Here is a 25,078-nt window from a genome sequence, read left to right on the forward strand (position 1 = left end):
GAAACAGGGAGAGAGACTGCAGGAGAGAACAGGCATTGTGGTTGTTTTGGAAGTGTTTAACATGGAATCTTGAAAGTTACAGTTAATTAACGTTACAACCAAAACTGGTCCATTTTGCATTTGTTTCTCATTGATTATGCTTTGGCAATTTCTACCTACACATGTATACCTACAGAATTTAAGGGGAGGGGGTGTTGTCACCTGTTCCTGCTCAGTGTCAAAGTAGTCATCCTCCGCTCCAATGATCTGCGGGGCGAGGCGGGGGGAGGGGCTTCCCACACTGGACTGGGAGTGAGAGTCCTGGAGGGGGTAGAGGAGGGGAATTAGGACACTGCCCGGCAGGAGGCTGCTTGGATCGAGCACAAGCATCTTGGTTTCTTACTGTACTTCAGCACAAATTCAGCCCAGCTGTCTGCATAAAGCAGAAAAAAGGCCTTGCTCACATCGCCTACAAATGCAGGAGAGGTGCAACAGATCTAGTGACCCCTCTTGTGGGACAGTGTCTCACCGGGTCGGGCGTGTCCTCTGTTTCGGGGGAGGGGCAGGAGTTGAGGCTGTCCCTGGGCGTGGTCTTTGGGCTGTTACAGGGCGTGTCTCTTTGGCACGGGCTCTCTGGGAAGGTGGAGGGCAGGCTGGGAGTGACCTGGAGCACAAGAGCAGGAAAGTTGAAACATACGCACCATACAAGACTGAACAACGGTGCACACACACACCACAAAGCAACCATGCACACACACACACCATACGAAACAGAGCAACCATACATACACAACATATACCACACAGCAACCGCACCCAAACACAAGAACACACGCACGCACGCGCGCACGCACACACGCACACGCACACACACACACACACGCACACGCACACATACACACACACACAGGCTGAGAGGCTGCAGTGTGGGGGTGTACTGACAGGGGTGCTGTTGGCCCAGCTATCGCTGCGTGAGGAGAGTATCTGATCTGCATCGCCTGCGCTGCCATCTTCAGCTTCGCTCAAATGCAGCACATCCCCTGGCCGAGGGGAAGGAAGGCCATCCTGAAACACACAGACACTGTGAGAACCCACCCACACAGACTATGACAACCAACCCACACACACACAAACACTATGAGAACCCACCAACACAAACTATGACAACCAACCCACACACACACAAACACTATGAGAACCCACCAACACAAACTATGACAACCTACCCACCGACACACACACACACACACTCTCAAACACTATGAGAATCCACCAACACACACTATGACAACCTACCCACCGACACACACACACACAAACACTATGAGAACCCACCGACACAGACTATGACAACCCACCCACCCACACCCACACACACACACTCACACACTGTGAGAACCCACCCACACACACACACACTACGACATCCCACACACACACAAAACACACACAGTGAGAACCCTCCAACACACACACATCCTGAAACACACACTGTGAGAACCCTCACACACACACACACACACACCCTGAAACACACACACTGTGAGAACCCACACACACACACACATCCTGAAACACACACACTGTGAGATTTCACCCTCACGCACACACACACACACACACACACACACACTGTGAGAACCCATCCAGACTCATCCTGAAACTCTCTCTCACACACACACACAACCTGAAACATACATACTATGAGAACCCACTCAAACACAAACACACACACAACCTAAAACACACACTCACACACAATGCGAGAACCTACCCACACACACATCCTGAAACACACACACTGTGAGAACCCATCCGCTCGCACACACACACCCAACCTGAAACACACACGCTGTAAGCACACCGCCCCAAATACACACGGAGAAAAGGCTGGTCGCCCATGTCCCCAGAACATCTAAAGCAAACTCTGAGCATTGACACAGCAATGAGATAAGAGCAATGACACAGAGGTGACATAAGAGCAATGACACAGCGGTGACATCAGAGCAATGACACAGTGGTGACATCAGAGCAATGACACAGCGGTGACATCAGAGCAATGACACAGTGGTGACATCAGAGCAATGACACAGCGGTGATGTACAAGCAATGAAACAGCAGCAACATAAGAGCACTGACGCAGCGGTGACGAGGGCGATGGCGTGGTTGCCGCGGCAGCGCGTGCGGTTACCTGCGTGCCCCCGGTGGCCTTGCTCAGCTGGCCCTGTAGCTGTGGAATGTGCTTCTTGGCTTCCTGAATGCCCTTCAGTAGTTTAGGAGTGGGGTTCCTGCTGTACTCCTCCTTCATGGCCTGCCGCAGAGAACCAAACATCACAGGTCCAGTCAGAGCCCTCGCCCCTCGCTCAGGGACAGAGACGGGGCAGAGGAGCGGAACAGCGGAGGCCTACCTACAGTACGCCTGTGAGCTCTATCTGACACGCCGCGTCTCCCTGTATGACTCTGCTGAGAGGAAGTGAGACAAACTCGGGGGGGAGGGGCTTCAGTAGGGAAGCACCGTGCTGGCCGTGGTCGACCGGCCAAGCTTTCTCAGCGGGGGCGGTGGCGGTGCGTTTGTGTGTGTGTGTGTGATTGTGTGCTGTGTGTGGGTGGGGGTGGGGGTGGGGGTGTGTGTGTGTGATGTGTGTTTGAGTGTGTGTTCACACGTGTGTGTGACACATCGCTGAGGCTCTGAACTGCCCCTACAGCCTCCACATCCTAAGCCCCTCTCTGTCCTCCACACTTCAGCGTGCCCCAGGGCCTGTGGGAGCCTGTCCCCCGCCCCCCAGGCCCAGCACACAGCCTCCCTCACAGCTTCACAAAGAGAAAGTGAAGATGAGCTTTTAATAGACGGCAGACCGGCGGTAAGGCTGCGATATGAAGAGGAAATGAGGCCCCAGCAGGCCCAACGCTTCTCTGCACACCGTGTACACAGAGGGCGTGTTTCTAAGAAGAAAGAGGTGCTTTAGCTTGTGTTTCCTCACTCACTCACTCACTCACTCACTCACTCACTCACTCACGCACTCACGCACGCACTCACGCACTCACGCACGCACTCACGCACTCACTCACGCACTCACTCACTCACTCACGCACTCACGCACTCACTCACTCACGCACTCACGCACGCACGCACTCACGCACGCACTCACGCACTCACTCACTCACTCACGCACTCACTCACTCACTCACTCACTCACTCACTCACTCACTCACTCACTCACTCACTCACTCACGCACGCACTCACGCACTCACGCACTCACGCACTCACTCACGCACTCACTCACGCACTCACGCACTCACGCACTCACTCACTCACTCACTCACTCACGCACTCACGCACTCACTCACGCACTCACGCACGCACTCACGCACTCACGCACTCACTCACTCACTCACTAAAGCAGCACTTGCCTGTAAATCCTGCTGCTCCTTGGTCAGCATCTTCTGCAAGATGTCCACCTTCTGGGAGTGAACGATATTATTCTCTTCCTGCAACACAGAACGAGAATGCAGCAATGAAGGACAACAAGAAAGGGAGAGAGGGAGCAGAAAGGTCAGAGGGAGGGAGGGATGAGAGAGAAGTGAGGGAGTAAGAGAAAGAGGGAGAGGTGAAAGGAGTGAGGGAGTGAGAGACAAACAGAGAGATGAGAGGAATTAGGGAGTGATGTCTGCTTATAATGGGGACGCGATGTTAACTGGTATGCCAATGGAATGCATGAAACCTTGTAAATCACTTAAACCAGGTGACGTTGACCAGCTAGCCAAACTAGTAGCCTGTCTAAAAGACATAAAGGCTTGGATGAGCCAAAATGTGCTCTCACTGAATTGGGACAGCAGCAGGTCTTAGTAGTAGCAGACTTCGAAGAGACGAGAGATGATGAGAGAAGGAGGGAATGAAGGATTAAAGAAGAACTGAACAAGCGGACAGGAAGCGAACAGAGGCTGTGAGAGAGGAACGGGCGGGGAGACGGCAGAGGGGCCGGGGAGGGTCTCACCCAGACGGGCAGCGGGGCGGTGATCCTGTCGGAGGGGCTGGAGGTGCTGGAGGTGCGGTCCCCCCCGGCCGGGCCCGGAGAGTGCGGCGACGTCGTGGAGGGCAGCCCGACGTCCCCCTCGCCCTCCGACAGGGGGATCTGGGGCAAGCCCGGGGGCCGCCCCAAAACCGTGAGGGCCACATAGGAGCCCGCTGCAGGGGACAGAGAGAGCCCATCAGGGGGGGCGGGTGTACACTCTTTCACTTCCAATGCCAGGCTGCCAGACACTACGGGCAGCAAGGGGGCACTTAAAAAGTGTTACTCAGGGCAATTCAACAGCCGCAAGGACCTTTAACCAGGCAAGCTTCCTCCAGCCTCGTGAAGATAAACGCAATCACAACTACCATAGACCATTTACACACGCTATGCAACGCAAGCCACAAATGCACTTTGAGTTCAATGGAAACTGTCGGTAAGTATGAAAACGAAACACAGAGAAAGCAAACTGTTTGGATGTGCCAAACACACTAATTCGGTGTTTTCTACGTGGCAATTCAATGCTTCATTTTTTTCGTCGAGACTGTACTTACACTTAATCAGCTTCACGACTTCTACATGGTTTGAATGCGTCACTAAGGTCCCGTTCACCTGTGAGTGAGGAAAAAACATCAATGCACAGGCGCTAGACTCCGCTTGAAAACTGTTTTGTCAATGTGTGGTGCAGCCACTGTGAGCTTATGCTCTACACTCCTCAGACCTCCAAAGCTATACCCCTCCCCAGCCACATAACTGCATTATAACACAAGTAAGACACAGAACCTCTCCATGATCAGAGCAGGGCAGAGCTACAACTGTGGTTCCACATTCAGCCAGCAGGTGGAGCAGTTTCACAGAGAGGAGGCATGCAGAGGTGTGCGGGCTATGCGTCTCTCAGTGTGTGCGTGTGTGTGTTTGTGAGAGAGAGAGTGGGGTGTTTAAGCAGTGCATGCGAGTGTGTAGTTGTGGCAGTGTGTGTGTGTTTGTGAGAGAGAGAGTGGGGTGTTTAAGCAGTGCATGCGAGTGTGTAGTTGTGGCAGTGTGTGTGTGTTTGTGAGAGAGAGAGTGGGGTGTTTAAGCAGTGCATGCGAGTGTGTACTTGTGTGCGTGTGTGTGTGTGTGTGTGTGTGTGCGTGTGTGTGTGTGTGTGTGTGTGTGTGCGTGTGTGTGTGCACGCGCACGTCTCCCGTGACCTCACTCACCTTAATGATCCTGTCACCGGTCTGAACGCCAGCCCGCATTGCGGCGCCATCTACAGGAGGGAGGCAGAGAAGCGGTAAAAATGACCCTCACCGCCCGCACACAGACACAGCGCCCCCCACAGGCAGGCTGCCCGTGTCCGAACGCGCGGGCCTGACTAAACCCGGCACCGCGTAAACGCCAACGACACGCAGCTCGACCGGACCGCCGCGGCTCGCCACAGCCAAACACCGCCGCCGAACACCCCGCCGTCGCGGGCGCAACCGATCGCCACGCCGACCGGCCTTAGCGCGCGGCGTTGAGCCCCGCGCAGGTCGAGCTGGCTAATCAACGCGCCGGAGCGCGTTACGCTCCCGAAACGCGCGGCTCAGCGCCGGGGATAATTACACACCGGCCTGTTCCCCCCCGCTCCACAGCCGAGGCCGCGGGGATGAGTAAACGCAGGTCTGCCCTCTCCCCGGCGCTGGGGATGAGTAACGCAGGTCTGCCTGCCCTCTCCCCGGCGCTGGGGATGAGTAACGCAGGTGTGCCCGCCCTCTCCCCGGCGCTGGGGATGAGTAACGCAGGTCTGCCCTCTCCCCGGCGCTGGGGATGAGTATTCGCAGGCCTGCCTGCCCTCTCCCCGGCGCTGGGGATGAGTAACGCAGGTCTGCCTGCCCTCTCCCCGGCGCTGGAGATGAGTAACGCAGGTGTGCCCGCCCTCTCCCCGGCGCTGGGGATGAGTAACGCAGGTCTGCCCTCTCCCCGGCGCTGGGGATGAGTATTCGCAGGCCTGCCTGCCCTCTCCCCGGCGCTGGGGATGAGTAACGCAGGTCTGCCCTCTCCCCGGCGCTGGGGATGAGTAACGCAGGTCTGCCCTCTCCCCGGCGCTGGGGATGAGTAACGCAGGTCTGCCCTCTCCCCGGCGCTGGGGATGAGTAAACGCAGGTCTGCCCTCTCCCCGGCGCTGGGGATGAGTAACGCAGGTCTGCCCGCCCTCTCCCCGGCGCTGGGGATGAGTAACGCAGGTCTGCCTGCCCTCTCCCCGGCGCTGGGGATGAGTAACGCAGGTGTGCCTGCCCTCTCCCCGGCGCTGGGGATGAGTAACGCAGGTCTGCCTGCCCTCTCCCCGGCGCTGGGGATGAGTAACGCAGGTCTGCCCGCCCTCTCCCCGGCGCTGGGGATGAGTAACGCAGGTCTGCCTGCCCTCTCCCCGGCGCTGGGGATGAGTAACGCAGGTCTGCCTGCCCTCTCCCCGGCGCTGGGGATGAGTAAACGCAGGTCTGCCTGCCCTCTCCCCGGCGCTGGGGATGAGTAACGCAGGTCTGCCTGCCCTCTCCCCGGCGCTGGGGATGAGTAAACGCAGGTCTGCCTGCCCTCTCCCCGGCGCTGGGGATGAGTAACGCAGGTCTGCCTGCCCTCTCCCCGGCGCTGGGGATGAGTAACGCAGGTCTGCCCGCCCTCTCCCCGGCGCTGGGGATGAGTAACGCAGGTCTGCCCGCCCTCTCCCCGGCGCTGGGGATGAGTAACGCAGGTCTGCCTGCCCTCTCCCCGGCGCTGGGGATGAGTAACGCAGGTCTGCCTGCCCTCTCCCCGGCGCTGGGGATGAGTAAACGCAGGTCTGCCCTCTCCCCGGCGCTGGGATGAGTAACGCAGGTCTGCCTGCCCTCTCCCCGGCGCTGGGGATGAGTAACGCAGGTCTGCCCTCTCCCCGGCGCTGGGGATGAGTAACGCAGGTCTGCCTGCCCTCTCCCCGGCGCTGGGGATGAGTAACGCAGGTCTGCCTGCCCTCTCCCCGGCGCTGGGGATGAGTAACGCAGGTCTGCCTGCCCTCTCCCCGGCGCTGGGGATGAGTAACGCAGGTCTGCCTGCCCTCTCCCCGGCGCTGGGGATGAGTAACGCAGGTCTGCCTGCCCTCTCCCCGGCGCTGGGGATGAGTAAACGCAGGTCTGCCTGCCCTCTCCCCGGCGCTGGGGATGAGTAACGCAGGTCTGCCTGCCCTCTCCCCGGCGCTGGGGATGAGTAACGCAGGTCTGCCCTCTCCCCGGCGCTGGGGATGAGTAACGCAGGTCTGCCTGCCCTCTCCCCGGCGCTGGGGATGAGTAACGCAGGTCTGCCTGCCCTCTCCCCGGCGCTGGGGATGAGTAAACGCAGGTCTGCCTGCCCTCTCCCCGGCGCTGGGGATGAGTAAACGCAGGTCTGCCTGCCCTCTCCCCGGCGCTGGGGATGAGTAACGCAGGTCTGCCTGCCCTCTCCCCGGCGCTGGGGATGAGTAACGCAGGTCTGCCTGCCCTCTCCCCGGCGCTGGGGATGAGTAACGCAGGTCTGCCTGCCCTCTCCCCGGCGCTGGGGATGAGTAACGCAGGTCTGCCTGCCCTCTCCCCGGCGCTGGGGATGAGTAACGCAGGTCTGCCTGCCCTCTCCCCGGCGCTGGGGATGAGTAAACGCAGGTCTGCCTGCCCTCTCCCCGGCGCTGGGGATGAGTAACGCAGGTCTGCCTGCCCTCTCCCCGGCGCTGGGGATGAGTAACGCAGGTCTGCCTGCCCTCTCCCCCGGCGCTGGGGATGAGTAAACGCAGGTCTGCCTGCCCTCTCCCCGGCGCTGGGGATGAGTAACGCAGGTCTGCCTGCCCTCTCCCCGGCGCTGGAGATGAGTAACGCAGGTGTGCCCGCCCTCTCCCCGGCGCTGGAGATGAGTAACGCAGGTCTGCCCTCTCCCCGGCGCTGGGGATGAGTATTCGCAGGCCTGCCTGCCCTCTCCCCGGCGCTGGGGATGAGTAACGCAGGTCTGCCCTCTCCCCGGCGCTGGGGATGAGTAACGCAGGTCTGCCCTCTCCCCGGCGCTGGGGATGAGTAACGCAGGTCTGCCCTCTCCCCGGCGCTGGGGATGAGTAAACGCAGGTCTGCCCTCTCCCCGGCGCTGGGGATGAGTAACGCAGGTCTGCCTGCCCTCTCCCCGGCGCTGGGGATGAGTAACGCAGGTCTGCCTGCCCTCTCCCCGGCGCTGGGGATGAGTAAACGCAGGTCTGCCCGCCCTCTCCCCGGCGCTGGGGATGAGTAACGCAGGCCTGCCCTCTCCCCGGCGCTGGGGATGAGTAAACACAGGTCTGCCCTCTCCCCGGCGCTGGGGATGAGTAACGCAGGTCTGCCTGCCCTCTCCCCGGCGCTGAGGATGAGTAACGCAGGTCTGCCTGCCCTCTCCCCGGCGCTGGGGATGAGTAACGCAGGTCAGCCCTCTCCCCGGCGCTGGGGATGAGTAACGCAGGTCAGCCCTCTCCCCGGCGCTGGGGATGAGTAAACACAGGTCTGCCCTCTCCCCGGCGCTGAGCTCATATCAGATCTGAGCAGACCCCTTCTTAAGAGCGGAGCCGTCTGCGAAAACACCCAAAAAACAAAACCACACGCGAGGCGAGCGAAAGGGCGCTCCTCCAATCAGAGCGCCGCACGCTCCCGGCCCGCCCGAGCACGGGAGGCTTCGAGGGCCGCGCCGCCCCCCTCCACCTACCACACCTCCCCCACACCCCACACCCCCGGCTGGGGGCCTTAGGAGCGAGAGGGGGGTCATTATGGGATAAGGGGGCGACAGGCGGGCCCGGCCCAGCGGTGACGGGGGGGAAGGCTGACGCTGCGCTCGCAGCTCGGCGAAGACGTAAACAACACTTAAGACCGTTTCGTCTGCAGCTGCTCCTCGCATACGCCACATCAAAACAAAAAATAAGCACAGGTGAGCGCTGTGTTTTCACCTGACTGCGTAAGAGCACACTGACAGCGCGTCTGTCTGCCAGTCATAATAACCGATAGGAATGGAAATGCACGCACAAAACTGAGCTGGGAGTCTGGATTCAGCAGAACTGAGGCGGTGATGGGAGGGGGGGGGGTTAGGAGGGCAAACGTGAGGCGATTACACGCTTTCTGTTCTAGTACAAAACGGCACCACCGCCTGCTGTTAGATAAATCTGCACGCAGAACAAAAACACAACCGAGTCGGGTCTCATACACACACACGGGAGGGGAGAATGGAGGAGTACACAGAAGGTGATGTGATGAGAGTGATGCAGAGACCCAATACCCATCCCCACCCCCCCACCCAAACCTCACCCCGGGACCAGGCCCCACACACTTACCCTCTTTGACCAGCTGGACGAACACGGGGTTGTCTCCGCTCACGGTCAGCCCAAAGCCATTCTCATCTTTCTGAATGATCACACATCGCTGGACGAGCCCTGAGCACACACACACACACACACGTACACACGCACACACGCACGCACGCATACGCGCGCACACGCGCACACACACACACGCGCACACGCACACGCAAAAAGAGGGGAGAGAACAGGGTCACACACTGTGGGGGGGAGGGGGGTCTTTCACAGGGAGAGCGCAGTGCAGCTGGGTTAGTGCCGTGTGACCCTCCCACAGGAAGCAGTGTTCAGTGCTCACTCCTAAAAACACACGAGCTGCTCCTGTCGGCCCAACACACAGGCGAGGGGCCACTCAACACCCAACAAAACATTCAATTCAAGCATGCGTTTAATTCAGGCAACAGACTCTGTTTGTATTTACGTCACGAGCATCGCAGGATTGGCAGACGCTTATCGATGAGAATGAATCAAAGTGCAGCGCGTGCTTGAATTTCACCAGGAGCACCGCAACAGTGAGAAATAAAACAAGTGGGGGGGGGGGCACAGCACAGCACACGCGATTTCACACGCCACACCAGGTCACGCCCCAAGCCCACACACGGACACACAGGCAAAGGGTAAAGGAGGTTTTGGAGTGGGGGGGGGGGGGGGGGGGGGGCGGGGGGCCGCCCCCCCCCCCCCCCCCCCCCCCCCCCCCCCCCCCCCCCCCCCCCCCCCCCCCCCCCCCCCCCCCCCCCCCCCCCGCCCCACATCGCAGGTGTAGGTGGTGGGACGGGTGGCGAGGTCTCCGTCTCCCAAGTGGGCGGACCTCCTCGTTCCCATGGAGACGAGCGTTACCTACGCCCAGTGCTTGGAGCTACAGTACTGTGTGGACTGGGCGCTGAGAATGCATCTCGTCCTCTAGCAGAGGCAGGGGTCTCTACACAGAGCCTGGCATTCACACGCAGGACAGACCCGCTCGCTGCCAGCCGCTCGCTGCCACCCGCGCGAGCGGTGCCCGGAAGGCGGCGGGGTCGGGGGTCGCGTCCGCCGCGCGTTCTCCAGCCGCTCTCCAGAGAGAGCGCTCGCTGTGGCGCCCGGCCTCGCAGTGCAGGGGCAGATTGGGCGCGCTCAGCCGGTACGCTCTGTCACCGGCGGGGAAGGGAGGGGAGGGGGGGGGGGCAGGGCGCGGCGGGGCGGGCCGGGGCCGGCGGTCGCGTGGAAGGGAGCCGCTCTCCTGCCGTTAAGAACGCCGGTGGCACAAGGGACGGCTGTTCCCCCGGGCGGCCCGCACGCGCTGGCCGCCCGCTCGCCCCGACTCGCTGCCCAACATCAAGGGCCCCTTTCACCGACAAAACGCCGGAATTACCCCCCCCCCCAGGCTCTTTGTGCCCAATCGGAATCTGAATCTGAAATCTGACGGCAGCTCAAGATTCGCCTTAACCCCTTGTTGTCTGGTGTTCTTCAGGGAGTGCAGAGGAAGCGGACCCAGGAGGGTGCAGTGTGCAGTGTGCAGTGTGCAGTGCGTCACGAGTGCGTCCCATGCACCCTGCAGGCCCACCTGACCTCTGACCTCTGACCTCTGACGGGCGAGCTGCCCGTCAAACTGCACCAATCTGCTCGTGAGCCTCATTAGGCCTGTGCCTCTGCGCTCCCTTTCCCAGCTCTGCCTGCAGGGGGTGCTCAAGCCAGCCAAGCCCCTTGGGCGGTTTGAGGAGGTCTGTTATCCGTGCCGAGCTGCCATGACCAGGCTCCTCTGCTGAGCTTTTTAAAATGGCGCCAAGGATGGGGGTGCAGTAGAGAGTGACACAACCGGGGGTTCATGGTATGTACGCAATAATACGTGCGTGTGTGTGTGTCTCTGTGTGTGGACGCGAGTGTGTATGTGTCGGCTAATGTGGGTATTTATGTACAAGGAAGCTGTGAACGTGTCAAATTAGCAGGCTACAAGATTGTGTTGTGCATGTTTTATACTGTGCGTAGGGATGTAAAATAGTGTAACCGTGTACGCTTTAAAGTGTGTGTGACAGTCAGGGTGTGTGTGGTTTATTGTGTGCGGGTCTGTTAATGTGCTATAAGTTTGAGTCTGTAGCGTGCGTGTGAGAGTGTAAGAGTATATTGTGTGTGAGAGCGTGAGAGTATAGCGTGAGTGTGAGAGCATCAGAGTGTAGCGTGCGTGTGAGTGTGTGTGAGACAGAGAGCGCAGAGTGAGTGAGAGAGTGAGCGTGTAGCGTCTGTGTGTGAGTGTGACAGCGTAGCGTATATGTGAGTGTATGTGAGAGCGTATGAGAGTGTATGAGAGCGTAGCGTATGTGAGAGTGTGTGAGGGCGTAGCGCGTGTGTGAGTGTGACAGCGTAGCGTATATGTGAGTGTATGTGAGAGCGTATGTGAGTGTATGTGAGAGCGTATGAGAGTGTATGAGAGCGTAGCGCGTGTGTGTGTGATAGCGCAGCGTGTATGTGAGAGTGTATGAGAGCGTAGCGCGTGTGTGTGATAGCGTAGCGTGTGTGTGAGAGTGTATGAGAGCATAGCGCGTGTGTGAGAGTGTGTGAGAGCGTAGCGCGTGTGTGTGTGTGATACCATAGCGTGTGTGTGAGAGTGTATGAGAGAGTAGCGCGCGTGTGTGTGTGATAGCGTAGCGTGTGTGTGAGAGTGTATGACAGCATAGCGTGTGTGTGAGAGTGTATGTGGGAGCGTAGCGCGTGTGTGTGAGTGTATGAGAGCGTAGCGCGTGTGTGTGATAGATAGCGTAGCGTGTGTGTGAGAGTGTATGAGAGCGTAGCGCGTGTGTGAGTGTGATAGCGTAGCGTGTGTGTGAGAGTGTATGTGAGAGCGTAGCGCGTACGCGCGTGAGGGCGGTGTCACACTGCAGGATCAGCAGCAGGGGCAAGCCCAAGACCAGCTCTTACCACAGGGCTCTGCCTTTCCCTCGGCTACACTCCCGCTCCTCTGTGCCAGCAGCTCTACCACGGGGGGGGCGGGACAGGGACAGGAAGCGGGGAGACAACGTCAAATGAGAACCGTGGCACAGTGACGGGGAGGAGCAGGAGCCCCGCATCAGCACGCACTGGACACGCCCCCCCCCCCCCGGGACCCTGTCACTCAAACACATCCACCTGCCCACACTGCGCCTGTCATCCCTATGAAACCTGTGAGGGGCCCCACACTTACCTCAAACCGATTCAAGGGCACTTCACAAACGCCCAAGGTCCCAGTCCCCAAAGTCAATAGAAACTACAAATCTATGAATCAATATACAAGGGGCCTCAATTTTACAACTTACAACCCCAATCCAAATATAAACCATTTTTGAGTAGAATGTGGATACTGTTCCAGGATCTAAGGGCACCATCTGTATAAAATATGGACACAAGGCCTTTCAAGATGATTGCCAAAAGCTCTCACCAAAAAATGTAAGCTATCTTCTCAAGAATTTAGTTCCTTTCAAAAACTTGAAGAATTTGAGAACTTTCAAGGATCGTGGGAACTCTGCGTTTATTGCATGTTTTTATCGAAAGGAAAATATGAACGCTATTGACTACTACTGACCCTGAGACCCTGATTGGATTTCTTGCCATGTACGCAAGAGTCTTACCTAGAGTGTGGCTTAGTGAGGCAAAACGGGCTCATTCGGACAGGAGAACGCGCGCGTGCGCGTGGCTGCAGCTCAAAGCACGGCCGAATCACCACGCTGCCAACCAGCCCGCTGCCAACCAACCCGCTGCCACTTTCATTTCAGAGGGCTTAATACAGGGCACAGGACAGCACCGCCGGCTGAGACAAGCCCGAGCACAAGAGCTCAGAGGACGAAAGCGCAGGAAGCCTTCAGATAGACCCGAATGTGACATCACTGCCGCAACCGAGGAGAGGGAGAGAGAGAGAGACGCAGAGAGAGAGAGAGAGAGACAGACAGACAGAGAGAGAGGGAGAGCGAGAGAGAGGGGGGGAGAGAGCGAGAGAGACGAGAGAGAGGGAGAGAGGGAGAGCGAGAGAGAGGGGGGGAGAGAGCGAGAGAGAGAGAGAGAGAGAGACACAGAGAGAGAGGGGGGGGGAGAGAGCAAGAGAGACGAGAGAGTGGAAAGCGAGCGATCCCATGAGTCATGTTCCAATGACAGAGTCCGGATGTGTCCTGTCGGCATCCCTCTTTCACCCATTCATTAGAAGGGACATTTATGTACGACCATCGAATGGAAAAATAAGTTATCCCCCCTCCCGCTGTCTAATATCAGGATAAGAGCGGAATTATCACAAGTCTGGGATGTGTAGGCTTACCAAACTGAAGGAAAGAGAGTGCTTTACACCACTACTTACACAGTCATAATTCATATCCAGATTGCAAATATAGTATTCATTCATAATAAAGCACATATGCAAGTAAAATATGCACATTTACAAAAACTTACATACAGCAATACCTGTCTAATATATTTCTAAAGCAGTTGTAATGTTACACACCTAGCATTAATTATTAATAGAAAAATTAATTCCTGAAACACTGCACAAGCTATACACCGTACACTATAAGTATTTTAGATCATTACCCATTTTCAGCAGTGCACTAATAGTAGCTAATAGAGCATTTCCAAACAGAGCAGCATCATGAGAAGCACAGTGTGTGTGTGTGCATATCCATTACCTGTAGGGTCAAACTCATGCGAAGGGGGCGTGGTCTGTTTGTCACTCTTGGGCTTCTTGTCTGGGGGGTGGTCCTTGCTGAGAATGCTGCTTGCCCTGCGGAGAGAGGCAGTGGGACATTTCTGCACAGAGACCCCCAAAATCCCACAGAAGTCACGTCTAACCAACAAATGACAGCAAGACTAAACCATTCAGTGCCGTGGAACCTTGTCTATACAAAGGAGGCTGCAGGTTTGAATACTGGACACAGCCCTGGTCCTCCACCCTATTTGCTTCACCATCATCTGCCAGGTCTACCTTGTTCAGCACACTTTATATAGCCTAATACGTAACATATAGCCTTACATATTATGGGGACAACCATATGCTTAACTGAGATAGCAATGCATGGACTGCCCTAAAATAGCAAGCTGAAACACTGCATTGTGATTGAGCAGCTGAATTACCTGCTGCTTTTTATTGCTTGGCTTTTTGTGCATAAATTGCCTTAGTTCAAAGCAGGACTGTCACGGTATGTGTCAGGCTCAACATACATCTACTGAACAAGGCAACAAAACTGCATAAAAGGTACTATACAGGGTGTGACAATTGCCACAGATACATAAATAATAACTTGAATTGTGTTCCAACATCTTGGATGCTATGCTACCAGCCGTATGTGAGAGTGACAGAGCGCCAGGCTCCTGTGACAACTCCACTACGCACCAGAGAGGAAGAGTCATAGGCTCTCTAACAATGCTGGCCGTTCTTAAGAATGAGGAGCAAACCGTTTCAAATGAAGGGTGAAATAAAGGGGCAGAGCGCCACCTGTCATTCATAAACGGTGGTCCAGGGAGGAACGGTCAACACGGCACATTGAGTATAAACTACGGCAGACTTGGTCAGAGCTTCCACAAATCTGTTAGCTAGGTTTATTAGGGGACACGGATTTGACACGCGTGTCCTTCCGGTACAAACGAGAACTTTCCCTGAGGTTCTAAGCCACAAAAGGCTCCTTTTTGTCGCTTAATTTATGGAAAACCGAACATTAAGTGTAATGACATTTAAATGCGCATGAGGTTTACGTTGATTTTAAGGCAAGCACCTGAAAACATTATACGAGACCAGGGCTGGTTATATTCTTGTTTTTATTTCTTAATTTCATATCATGCTTTCTTTCCTGACAGTTAAGTATGTTAAAATACAACTGAGAATGGTACAGCTGAAAGGGATGTTAATCAATGTGTTGCAGGTATTATTGTACAGTATTAATGGGATCAGTGAGTAACAGTTGATCACTAAAGAGACCAGCCGTGAGTGTCTATTCTCATGTCCTCAGAAAATACTGGATTGCTCAAAGCGTTCCAGCCTCTCTAGATCAGTGTATAATTATATCCCTAATGCACTGCCTGCACAGGAAGCACAGAGTGCTCCAAGCTCTCGCTAATATACACTAATTTCACAGAAGACACAAAATTTTTAAAGCCTGAATTTAAATTGGGTTTAATTCATACAGTCACCCTTGAAATGAAGAGACTAATCAGGATTGCAGCCTGGGGCATGTTTCCCTGTCAAGCTAATCATAAATTAAATGTGTTGCATGCTGCTTGGGCATAAGTTCCACAGATATGGGTGTACTCGCAAATATGTCCCGTGGAAGGTGCCAGTATTAGGATACAGAGAATGATTTGTCTCTCACAGAGGATCGCGACTCAGGTCCACTTTATCTGATCAATATTCCATGGGCGGAGTCATTTAAAGAGGCTGATGGAAAATGAAGTTCACAGCTGGCTGAACACTCTGGATGGCATCTTCCATCATTCCATCAGTGAAGCTCTGCCTCTGTGAATGCAGTCTTGCAATACGACAGCAATAACCTAGGCACTCCATGTGGGCATGGCTCCAAGCAGGCCTGCATTCGGCCCAAAGACCAATGCCTAGTGAACTGGGTCTATACGTCTCTTGACTACATGGATGGAAGTGTTAAGACAAATTAAATTTTAATAATATATTTTAAAAAATCTTTCTTACCTGGTCGCTTTTTTGGGAAACCTGTGGAACAGAGATAGAAATTTTAAATGGTTAAAAGCATCAAAAAAATCATAACATAGCATTATCTAAAAAACAACCAGCCTAAATAAAAACACAACAAAAATGATCAATTAAACAGTTGACACAGGTTGATTCGTCTACTCCGGGAGATAAGTGAAGGATTTTGCAAGCATGCTTCCGTGATCTTGCTGTACCACATTTTAGTATACAACATACCCAACCGCACCAAGTCATAAATCCGTATTTCATTATTCGGTTTCATCTCAAGTGACTCTTGTACGTCACAGGATATTCAGAAGCTGCGTATTTACTGAAGCAATTCAGGCTAAGCATCTCAATGCTACACTTACACATTCAAACAGACACTCCTTTACTGGAGTGCCCAAAAGAGCAAAGGCTTCATAAATGCGTAAGAGGAGACATAGATACTGGAAATAAAAACCTGTCATTGTGATTGACATGTCTTTCAAACCAATGTAAGTACTCATCACTGCATTCCAGTGCCTTACTCCTGGGCACTGCAGCAGTAGCTACATCACAGGGACTCAAACACACAACCTCCTGATGACAGATCCACTTCCCAGGCTCCAGTCCAGGCTTACTAGCTTATGCCACAGAACATGTACATTATAATGGCCAAACTACAGCACAGAAGGTATAAATAATAAAAAATAAATACATTCTAGCAAAACAACTAGCCTACTGTGTTTAGAGTGCTAGATTTTGAAAACACTGAGTCAAAAAAAGTCCAAAATCCATGATGGACACCACAAAGCAGAAAACAAGGCTACTGTTAAATTGTGTCATTTCATACATTATTTTAGATTTCAGAATTCAAAGTACCAACCATATATCTATTATTACTGTACTCAATCTGAACCAGGCGCCTGGAGGATGACACAATAAGCAACACTATATAATTAGAGAGTTACTGAAAACATTCATATTGACAAAAAAAATAATGATCTTGGGCCACTTCCTGTTCGATTCCAGAGGCTGAATCTCAATTCAGGAATTTTAGTCAATCAAAAAAATAAAAAAAATAAATAAGAATCCCAAGACCTCTCAAATTCTGGATACCAAGTGGACTGCAATCAGCAGAACCTGGTTGTCATATAAACTTGTGGGTCCTGCCTGAGGCAGCTTTGAGAGGATCTCATTTTAAAAATAGCCAGGGACTACTTTTTTCCCCTAATTCTGCGGGTGGTTTTTTGTTTTTGTTGCCATTCCTTCCCTGAAACAATGGCTCCACGCCGAGAACAATGGCGCTCACGTCAAGCCATCCGACCGGAGCAAGGCATTATGGGATGTGCTCCCGGAAACAGCCAGGGCTCCTGGCCGGGGTCCCATTTCCTGAGTGTGTGAAAGGGAGAGAGGAACAAGCAGGGGAAGGGGGGATGGGATGGGCTTTGAGGGGAAGGGGGGGGGGGGGGTGGTGATAGGGGCAGGATTTGGCAAATCTCTCGCTCATCCCAATAAACTTGTTTTTAAGCCTGTTTCAGCGGTCAACAAACAGCCAAAACGACCCCCCTCCACTAAGGAAACAGGCAAAAGCCCCCCCCCCACGCTGAGCTGTTCTGAGCCAGTTTGTATGGCAGCTCTTCTGGGTCAGGATGACCCCCTCAACTGTTTCAAGCACGGCTGTCCCTCCCCCCCTTTTCATTTGTCAGCTATCATTCATTTCAAGGTTTGTCTTGTGTTATGAAATTATAACATTCTTCCATTTAACTGCAGCTGAAGTTTTTTATGTTCTTTACCTTTAAGAGACTGCAACAGCACACAGCTGCTGATTGGTGAAATATGAATAGCCTAGCCTTTTCTTTTTATCAAAGCAATTCCATGCCGTTGAGATGAACCGAGACGTCATTTGTCACCAAGCCATTTCCACAGACGGGCCGAGTCCTCCCACCCCTTCAGTGTCAGATCTCAGACTGGTGGATGCACATCACGTGACCCCTTCAGCAGGAAAGGGGGTCATAATGGGTGTGCAAGGGCTGGTGGGATTTCTGAGTACGAGAGGGCGTACAGTTAATCAAGGGATTTATCCAATGCTTAGAGCATTAAATGCGGATGCAATTTAGAGCAGGGGACAGTGCCGGACAGGGTCTGGATGATCAGAGCCGGAGACAGGAAGTTGCACACAAACAGAGCAAGACCGACACTTTCCAAGCCTGAAGCCTCAACATTTGTGACTAAAAAATCATTTTTGTGAACATACATGTGAATTCAGTCACGTTCATGCAACAATAAAATTACTGCTGCCATCACAATAAATCGGCTACCCAAAACCAACGTTAGCTGATCGTAGTTTGCTTTTTAAATGTAAATTCAGTCTCTTTGTTCAGATGCAAGATTACATATTTTAATATTTCAGTGTTCCAGCTTCTACTAGAACATAACAAAGAAAAGGAGAGGTTGAAGGGGGAAGGTGAACTGGACTATTTGCTCCTGAAAATTGGAAACTGGAAAAAAATAATTAATTTCCTAATTGGGATGCATTAGTGTGCTCCCGAATTTAAACTTAGGAACGCACGTTAGAGTAGAGCCCTGTTTCGATAGGTCTGCTTTGTCATGAAGATGTTTTTATCTGCAATTTGAAATTGCACTTTCTCTCTGTTCATACAATAAGCCTTGGAAATTATTTCCCTGAGCGCAAAAGTCTCAGGTAGCATGCATCTCAGGAAACAGTTGAAACTAAAGATGACATTTAAAATAATAATAATAATCAGGTAATATACAAACACACAAGCTCAGGCAGCATAATACCGCTGTGAAAGCTGATGTTGTTATTGTTTTCATTCTTTAAACCACCAACCCACTCACAGCCCCTGTACCAGCGACTGTGAATCCAGCAGGCCATAGGTATCTAAAGTATCACATAGGCTAAACCACTTTTGCAAATAAAAATTAAAAGTATTTTTACAGTTGCTGTTTACAAAAATTGGCCCTTTGACACCGCTCCATAAAAGAGTGCATTTCAGCTTTTCAATTCAAATGACAGCCAAATATTTCTGCACATACTTTCTACTTCTTTGTTTCATGACAATTTATAGCAAAAATGTAGCATTCTTACAAGTAAAACAAGTTTGCGGCTGTATTTGTGTGAGCGCTAGTATTTCACTGTGCTACAACAGCTTTGTGGTTGCTAGCACCAGTGCCATTGTGCCAAAAAAGCTAGCCTACAGCCCTAAAACGCATCCAATGGCAGACCGGGGCAAAAGTAATAACAGAAAAATTACAAAGGTCAAGTGGCTTTATTTGTAACAATTAGGCCATTGATGAGAAACCGTTCAAACACACATGCCTGAACAATGACCCAAGAAAAGTGAACTTAGTAATTTATCAGCCAAGAAAAAGCTACTGTACCATTTAGATGACTAGCTAACATTTTTTTCAACAGAAAAAATCATTAAAGCAGGAACTGTAGGCTGCACGTTACAAACCTAAACCGATTTAAATCGCTGATCCGTGACCTGCCCTCGATTGCCGTTAAATCTCGGCACACAAAATGAACATTGAATTCGCACACACAAGAACCGCAAACAAACGAGCAGAAGAAGTGAGTGACAGGTGCGTGTGTGTCCCAGCATGGTGCTCCACGCTCCATTGGCCTTCTACAGGAGGGTGTACCTGCAGAAATGGGCACTCTCTCTCCCCTCTGTTTTTAATGGTTCGCAGCCTGTGGCTGAGGGGCGGTCGAGAGTTATGAGGGGCTCCGGTGTCAGGCCAGGAATCCCGGTCCTCGCCACCTCGGGACGGGGCCGCGGGGAGCTCTGAGCCGCGGGGAGCTCAGGGCCGCGGGGAGCTCAGAGGCGGTGTAATTTCACACCTGCGAGGATCACACTGCCGCCCGCGAGGGGCGACGCGCTCCGCGCTGCTCGCGGCGCCAGGGACAGGGCCGCCCGTCCGAACGGCGATGGCCACTGCCGCGCAGCGACGCGGGCAAAGTTCTGGCTGCTGCAGAGGCCTCCTCGCCCCCCCCCCCCCTCCCCCCCCGCTCCCCCAGGCCAATCGGCCGCTGCCGTGGAAATCGCCACATCCTTCCGCAGCGGGATCTGCATGCGCCCGACTTCCTGAACAAAGCCAGAGACCCGACCACTCGGAGAGAGTGAGAGAGAGAGGGAGACAGAAAGCAAGAGCGACTGAAAGAGACTACCCCTTAAAACAAACCAAAATTTAAATTTAAAAAAATGTATTTGCATAAAATGAGATGGAAAAAGAAATGAATGGAAAGGGAACGGGAAGCAGAGAGAGAGAGAGCGTTGAGGGAGGAAGGAAAGGACAAGAGGGGGAAGTCAAAGAGAAGAAGAAAGGAAAGCAGAAGTAAGAAGAGAAAAAAACAAGGGAACAAAATTTAATCTGAAATGATGAGCAGAGGGAGTGAAAAAGGTCCTGGACTGATTGAGAGAGATAAGTCCTGAGAAGGAAGGGTGAGGGGATTAAAAGAGGGGAGCAGGGAGGGAGGCTGCTGGGGTAAGATCAAAAAGACCCACAGTCAAGAACACCCCCCAACCTGAGAGCAAAGGGCTGGGGGATCCAGCAGGACGGGCGCAGGTGACAGGGCCAGGCCTTCCTGGGCTCTGACCCACAGACAGCACAGCTGGGGGGGGGTAGCTTAAGGCTGCCCCCCGCCCCGCCATCCCTGCCCTGCCCTGCCCTGCCCTGTGTTAAGGGCACTGAGGTCAAGGCTGTGGGGGCTTCACAGAGAGAGCAGAGGGCACGGGTTAACCCTTCCCTCTCAGGGCAGCGAGCAGACAAAATAATCAACAAAATAATAAAAGCAGCCGCAACACGTCTGCCAAAACAATAACACACAGCAGCTCACCAGCCCCTGACTGCAAAACAACCTGCGTCCTGGATTCTGAGCCGCTGACATCTGCCCATCTGTCGGTGCATAAATTCAGCCCTGACACCTTTGCCTATGAATAGTGTCCCCGGCGCACCCAGTCCAGGTGGGCAGGCGGAACCTTGCGTGAACGGACAAATCGAGGATCGAGAACGGGTCTCTGGAGAAGCGCTGGCGGCCAGCTGTCCCCGTCTGACACTCCTAAAAGAGAGCTTTTTTTTCCTGCGCCAGGGCGCGGTGGCACACACCGTGCCCCCCAGCCCCCGTCAAGTCACGCTACCCTCCGCCACTGCCCTCCCGCCCTCCCATGTGCGCATCACGTCAAACAGTCACGCCAGGTAAAGCTGGCAGAGCGGGTCGGGGCTGCCGGTACAGGTTCAGGCGCTCACTGCACAACCTTTCACTTCATCCACATCCACACTATAAACGGCTCGTTTTATCTTCACTGGAAAAGCAATACACTGTGCTTACAAAAAAAAAGATTAAGGCAAAACAAAAAAATCCATTGTGATGAGAGATTTCATCCATTTCCCATTAAGAATAAATCTCCTTTCCAGGATTATTTGGGAATTAAGAATGGGGATATTTGGGATTACCTCACACCTCTTTTGCTCTCAGCTTTGTTAAATGCAGGGTTATTGTGCAGAGTTAAGATGAGAGTTAAGTTAACTCACGTATGTGCCCGTATGTGCACTGACTGGACTACAGAAAATTCAGAATCGAAATGGCTGTCAAATCATAACACACACACACACACACACGTTCACACAGAGCTGAAGAACTGTATGCAAGTTCAACTGTGCCTTTAATTTGAGGTACATCTCAGACACAAGGGCTAGGAGAGCCAAGACAGCGACTGCATGAGAATAGCATCAGCACTGGAGGTGCAAGAACCCTACGGAGAGCAAGGTCCAGGTTCTCCCGGGGGACCCTGGGGGACGCAGTAGCCAAGGGGGAGAGCGGGGCCTCAGGACAGAGCCAGGATACTCAGCAAAATGTATCATCACTCGCAATTTATGGATTCCTTTACTGGCACAGCATGCATGAGACATTCCATTCGTTTATACAGGTAAGTATTAAAGCAATTCAATTTAAGTGCACTGTTCTGGTTCATGGTGCAGTTCCTTAACCACTGCTCCATGCTGTCACAACTGCTTCAGTGTATGGGAAATCTGATAGCAGATATAGGCTAATGCAATACAATACAATACAATAAAATACAATACACAAACCACCAGACACAGTATCAGGGGTTTTAGGTATGCTGCCAGACACAAGTCACCGTTTGCTGTGTCCTGAACTTAAACCTGTGCCCTGAACTCCACCCTGCCACTGAACTCAAATCACCACCCCGCCATCTTCAGCATATCTCCACCCTGTCACGCTACTGCAGATCTTCACTCAGGCACTCTACTACACACTGTCACTCTGCTATGCTGCTGAATTGCACTGCTCTCTTCCAAATCCTCTAGAATTTGCGCACAAGAGCAAAGCCTGAAAAAAAGCCTCCTTATGGGCCAGGGAAAGGTTGATATCCATGGGGGGGGGGGGGGGGGGGGAGGAGGTAGGGAGAATTGTAAGGGACAGGGAAAGGCGTGCTAGAGGAGGGGGTGTGTTGAGCACTCAGACGAATAAGGAGGTCCGGCTGTGCCAGTGGGCGGCGGCCTCTCCTCCCCGCTCCTCCTTGCGATGGGGTCTCGGCTCGAGGTAGCGAGAGGGGAGCAGCAGCCAGGCCCCGGAGGGACGTTCACTCCTTCTGCCCCAATAACTCCAATCAGTGTATATCCTGCCACGGCTGCGGGACGTACATTTCTTCACGCTACGCTGTCTGTTCACGTTTTATTACTGCGGGGGAAGGATGGGGGGGAGGGAGGGGCTGACCCCCCACCCCCACAGAGACGGTCCTGGTGTCAGACACAGGGAGCCCAGCGGGACCCCCCCTCCCCCCCCACGCCGACACAGACACACCGTTCCCTCCCCCACCCCTAAAGGGGCCACCGAAACACGCAGGAGGAGGCAGGCTGACCCAAACGCAGGGCCGAAAGGAGGGCGCGGTCTCCTCAGACTCCGCAGACCGGTCGGGACTGCCCCACGCGACGCGAGCATGGACGAGCGGCACCGACGCCGCTCCCGCTTCCAACCAGAGCCGCTCTGGGAGGAAAACAAAGGGATCGCGGCGGGGTCACGTCACGGTTTTCACGCAGAGAGGGGCCTCCCCTACAGAGTGGCAAACCCACCCCTCCCAGTCTCTCTGAACGCAGCCACACACACTCACACAGGGGGCACAAAACGCTCCCTTCTGCGGCACAAAACTCGACGAACCAGTGAGCAGTATGAGCCACCAGAGCAATGCAGGAAAAGGGGACACTCTGTCGAGGTGATATAAACAGAGCACTGGTCTTCCCAGCAGAGATCACCCAGGAAAGGACTGCAGGGAACACACAGTCCCCAAGGCAAGTGGGGGGGGGGGGGGGGGGGGGAGATGACGAAAGAGTGACACAGAAGAGAGAAAGGGTGGGGATGACAGAATAGGATAAGAAAGGGGGGAGCAAAAGATTGGGTGGAAGCATAAGTGCTAAATAGCATGTTAGAGGAAGGAGGAATGCAAGCCAGTGAGATGGAGAGAAAAAGCAAAGATAGGAGAAAAAGAGAGAGAGAGTGAGTGAGTGAGAGATTGCGGTCTACATTCCATTTTGGCTGTCATGTCGAATATGTCTCACACACCCAAATGTAGCAGGCCTACATCACTGAGGGTAATGAGCATGGTCTCCACCCACCAGGGGGGGCACTGGCTGGCTCTGGTGTAGGTTAAATGGCGCTCTATAGTCTGCGTTTCCTGGGCCGATCTGGGCTGGCTGTATACAGGGTTGCAGATAGGATGCAAATAGATAAAGCCTTACGAATGCTTCCTGACCAGAGAACAAGCCTGACTGGAAACTTGGCTTAGACACCAGAGAACCACCCCTCCTTTTCGGAATAGCCCAGTCATGGGACCCTTAATGAGCACAGGACCTTGGTTTAAAAAGACCTTTGCACATCACTGAATAGAGAAACTTTGATGTTAATCACTCTAAAGTCATTTCGCCATTAAACTATCAACATTGTCAAATAGTATCGAAAAATGCTAGACCTATATTTTTGCTAAGGAACTTATTTTTCTGTTACTCAAAATAAATCACCCCCATGATTACTTCTCCTGACCAACTCTGACCAATAAGACATTAGCAACCATTTAGCATTTATGAATATACTACTGACTAATTAACATCCAGGCGCACTCAAATTAAACAAGAGAAGCAACTCAAAAAAGGCAGTCAACATTCAAGATGTTAGCCAACAGTTTTAGCGACAAAATACTGTTAATACCTGCTAATGCCCTCTCTAGTTGTTGAGTGTCCTTTTCAAGGCTTTGGCACATTGTTAGTCATACTGGCGCTTAATGAGCCAAGAAATTAACGCAGAACAGTCAGCCCTCGATGCCTTATTCAAGAGGTCTTCCAAACCACAGCAACATCCCCGCTGGCCAATATGGGTCAGTAATAAAAGCTGCGGTTTCACCTTGTTCAGTTTACGGATTATCACCTTCAGATTAGCCTTGCTGAATTAAGGTTAAAATTCATATTCATTGAATACTCCTTACATTCAGACATGTTTCTCATCTGCATATGCAAGTCATTTGCAACCCCACTCGACCCTAGGTGAGCAGGTGCGTGTGTTAATGGTGATGGTTCAAGCACGGTGGGGACAGGACACCGCACACGTAACGACCGCTTCTTCCAGTGAGACAAGAGGCCTGCTCGCCCCTCCCCCTACAAGCCCTCGCCTGCCCCCCTCTCCCCCGTCCCCGCCCCTTTTTCCGAGCCGCGCAGCTCAAGTGCACTGACACAGTTCCATTGAGTGCGTAGGCCCATTTGGCACTTTCCTCCCGCTACAATAACAAAGGCCGTTACGGCTGGGGTCGAGGCGCCTTGATGGACCCTCGAGAACCTAGAGGCCACAATGGGGCTTCACAGCGTGGCTCTTATGAGAGGGCCGGACAGCCCTTCCCGGCTGTCTCCAGCCCCACTGACGCGACGCTCAAAGGGGCCTGTTCATGCCCAAAGACTTCTGCACACTGCTGCCAATGAGCAGCGGCTCTGCCAGCCTACTGTCACGTCAAAAGCAAGCCCTCTGATTTGCCTGTATCGCACAGGCAATTTCCGACTGAGAAGGTCTCCGCTCGGCTCGATCGTGTGACGCTCAAACCATCAAAGCAATGCATTCGAGCACAACC

General features: G+C 53.4%; 1 protein-coding gene across 3 annotated transcripts in view; it reads right to left on the reverse strand.

The window, feature by feature from the left end:
- Window positions 1-25,078, reverse strand: part of arhgef12b (Rho guanine nucleotide exchange factor (GEF) 12b) — an 80,777-nt gene that overhangs the window by 27,452 nt on the left and 28,247 nt on the right. For all 3 annotated transcript variants that reach the window (XM_035433526.1, XM_035433525.1, XM_035433524.1), the window contains exons 2-12: window positions 15,939-15,959; window positions 13,930-14,024; window positions 9,293-9,391; window positions 5,193-5,242; window positions 4,545-4,602; window positions 3,976-4,166; window positions 3,392-3,469; window positions 2,171-2,290; window positions 922-1,044; window positions 509-643; window positions 202-300 (exon numbers count right to left, since the gene is read on the reverse strand). In XM_035433526.1, the coding sequence (XP_035289417.1) occupies window positions 202-300; window positions 509-643; window positions 922-1,044; window positions 2,171-2,290; window positions 3,392-3,469; window positions 3,976-4,166; window positions 4,545-4,602; window positions 5,193-5,242; window positions 9,293-9,391; window positions 13,930-14,024; window positions 15,939-15,959 (1,069 nt within the window). The remainder of the gene's footprint in view (window positions 1-201; window positions 301-508; window positions 644-921; window positions 1,045-2,170; window positions 2,291-3,391; window positions 3,470-3,975; window positions 4,167-4,544; window positions 4,603-5,192; window positions 5,243-9,292; window positions 9,392-13,929; window positions 14,025-15,938; window positions 15,960-25,078) is intronic.

The sequence above is a fragment of the Anguilla anguilla genome, chromosome 9 (assembly GCF_013347855.1).
Source record: "Anguilla anguilla isolate fAngAng1 chromosome 9, fAngAng1.pri, whole genome shotgun sequence".
NCBI classification, from domain to species: domain Eukaryota; kingdom Metazoa; phylum Chordata; class Actinopteri; order Anguilliformes; family Anguillidae; genus Anguilla; species Anguilla anguilla.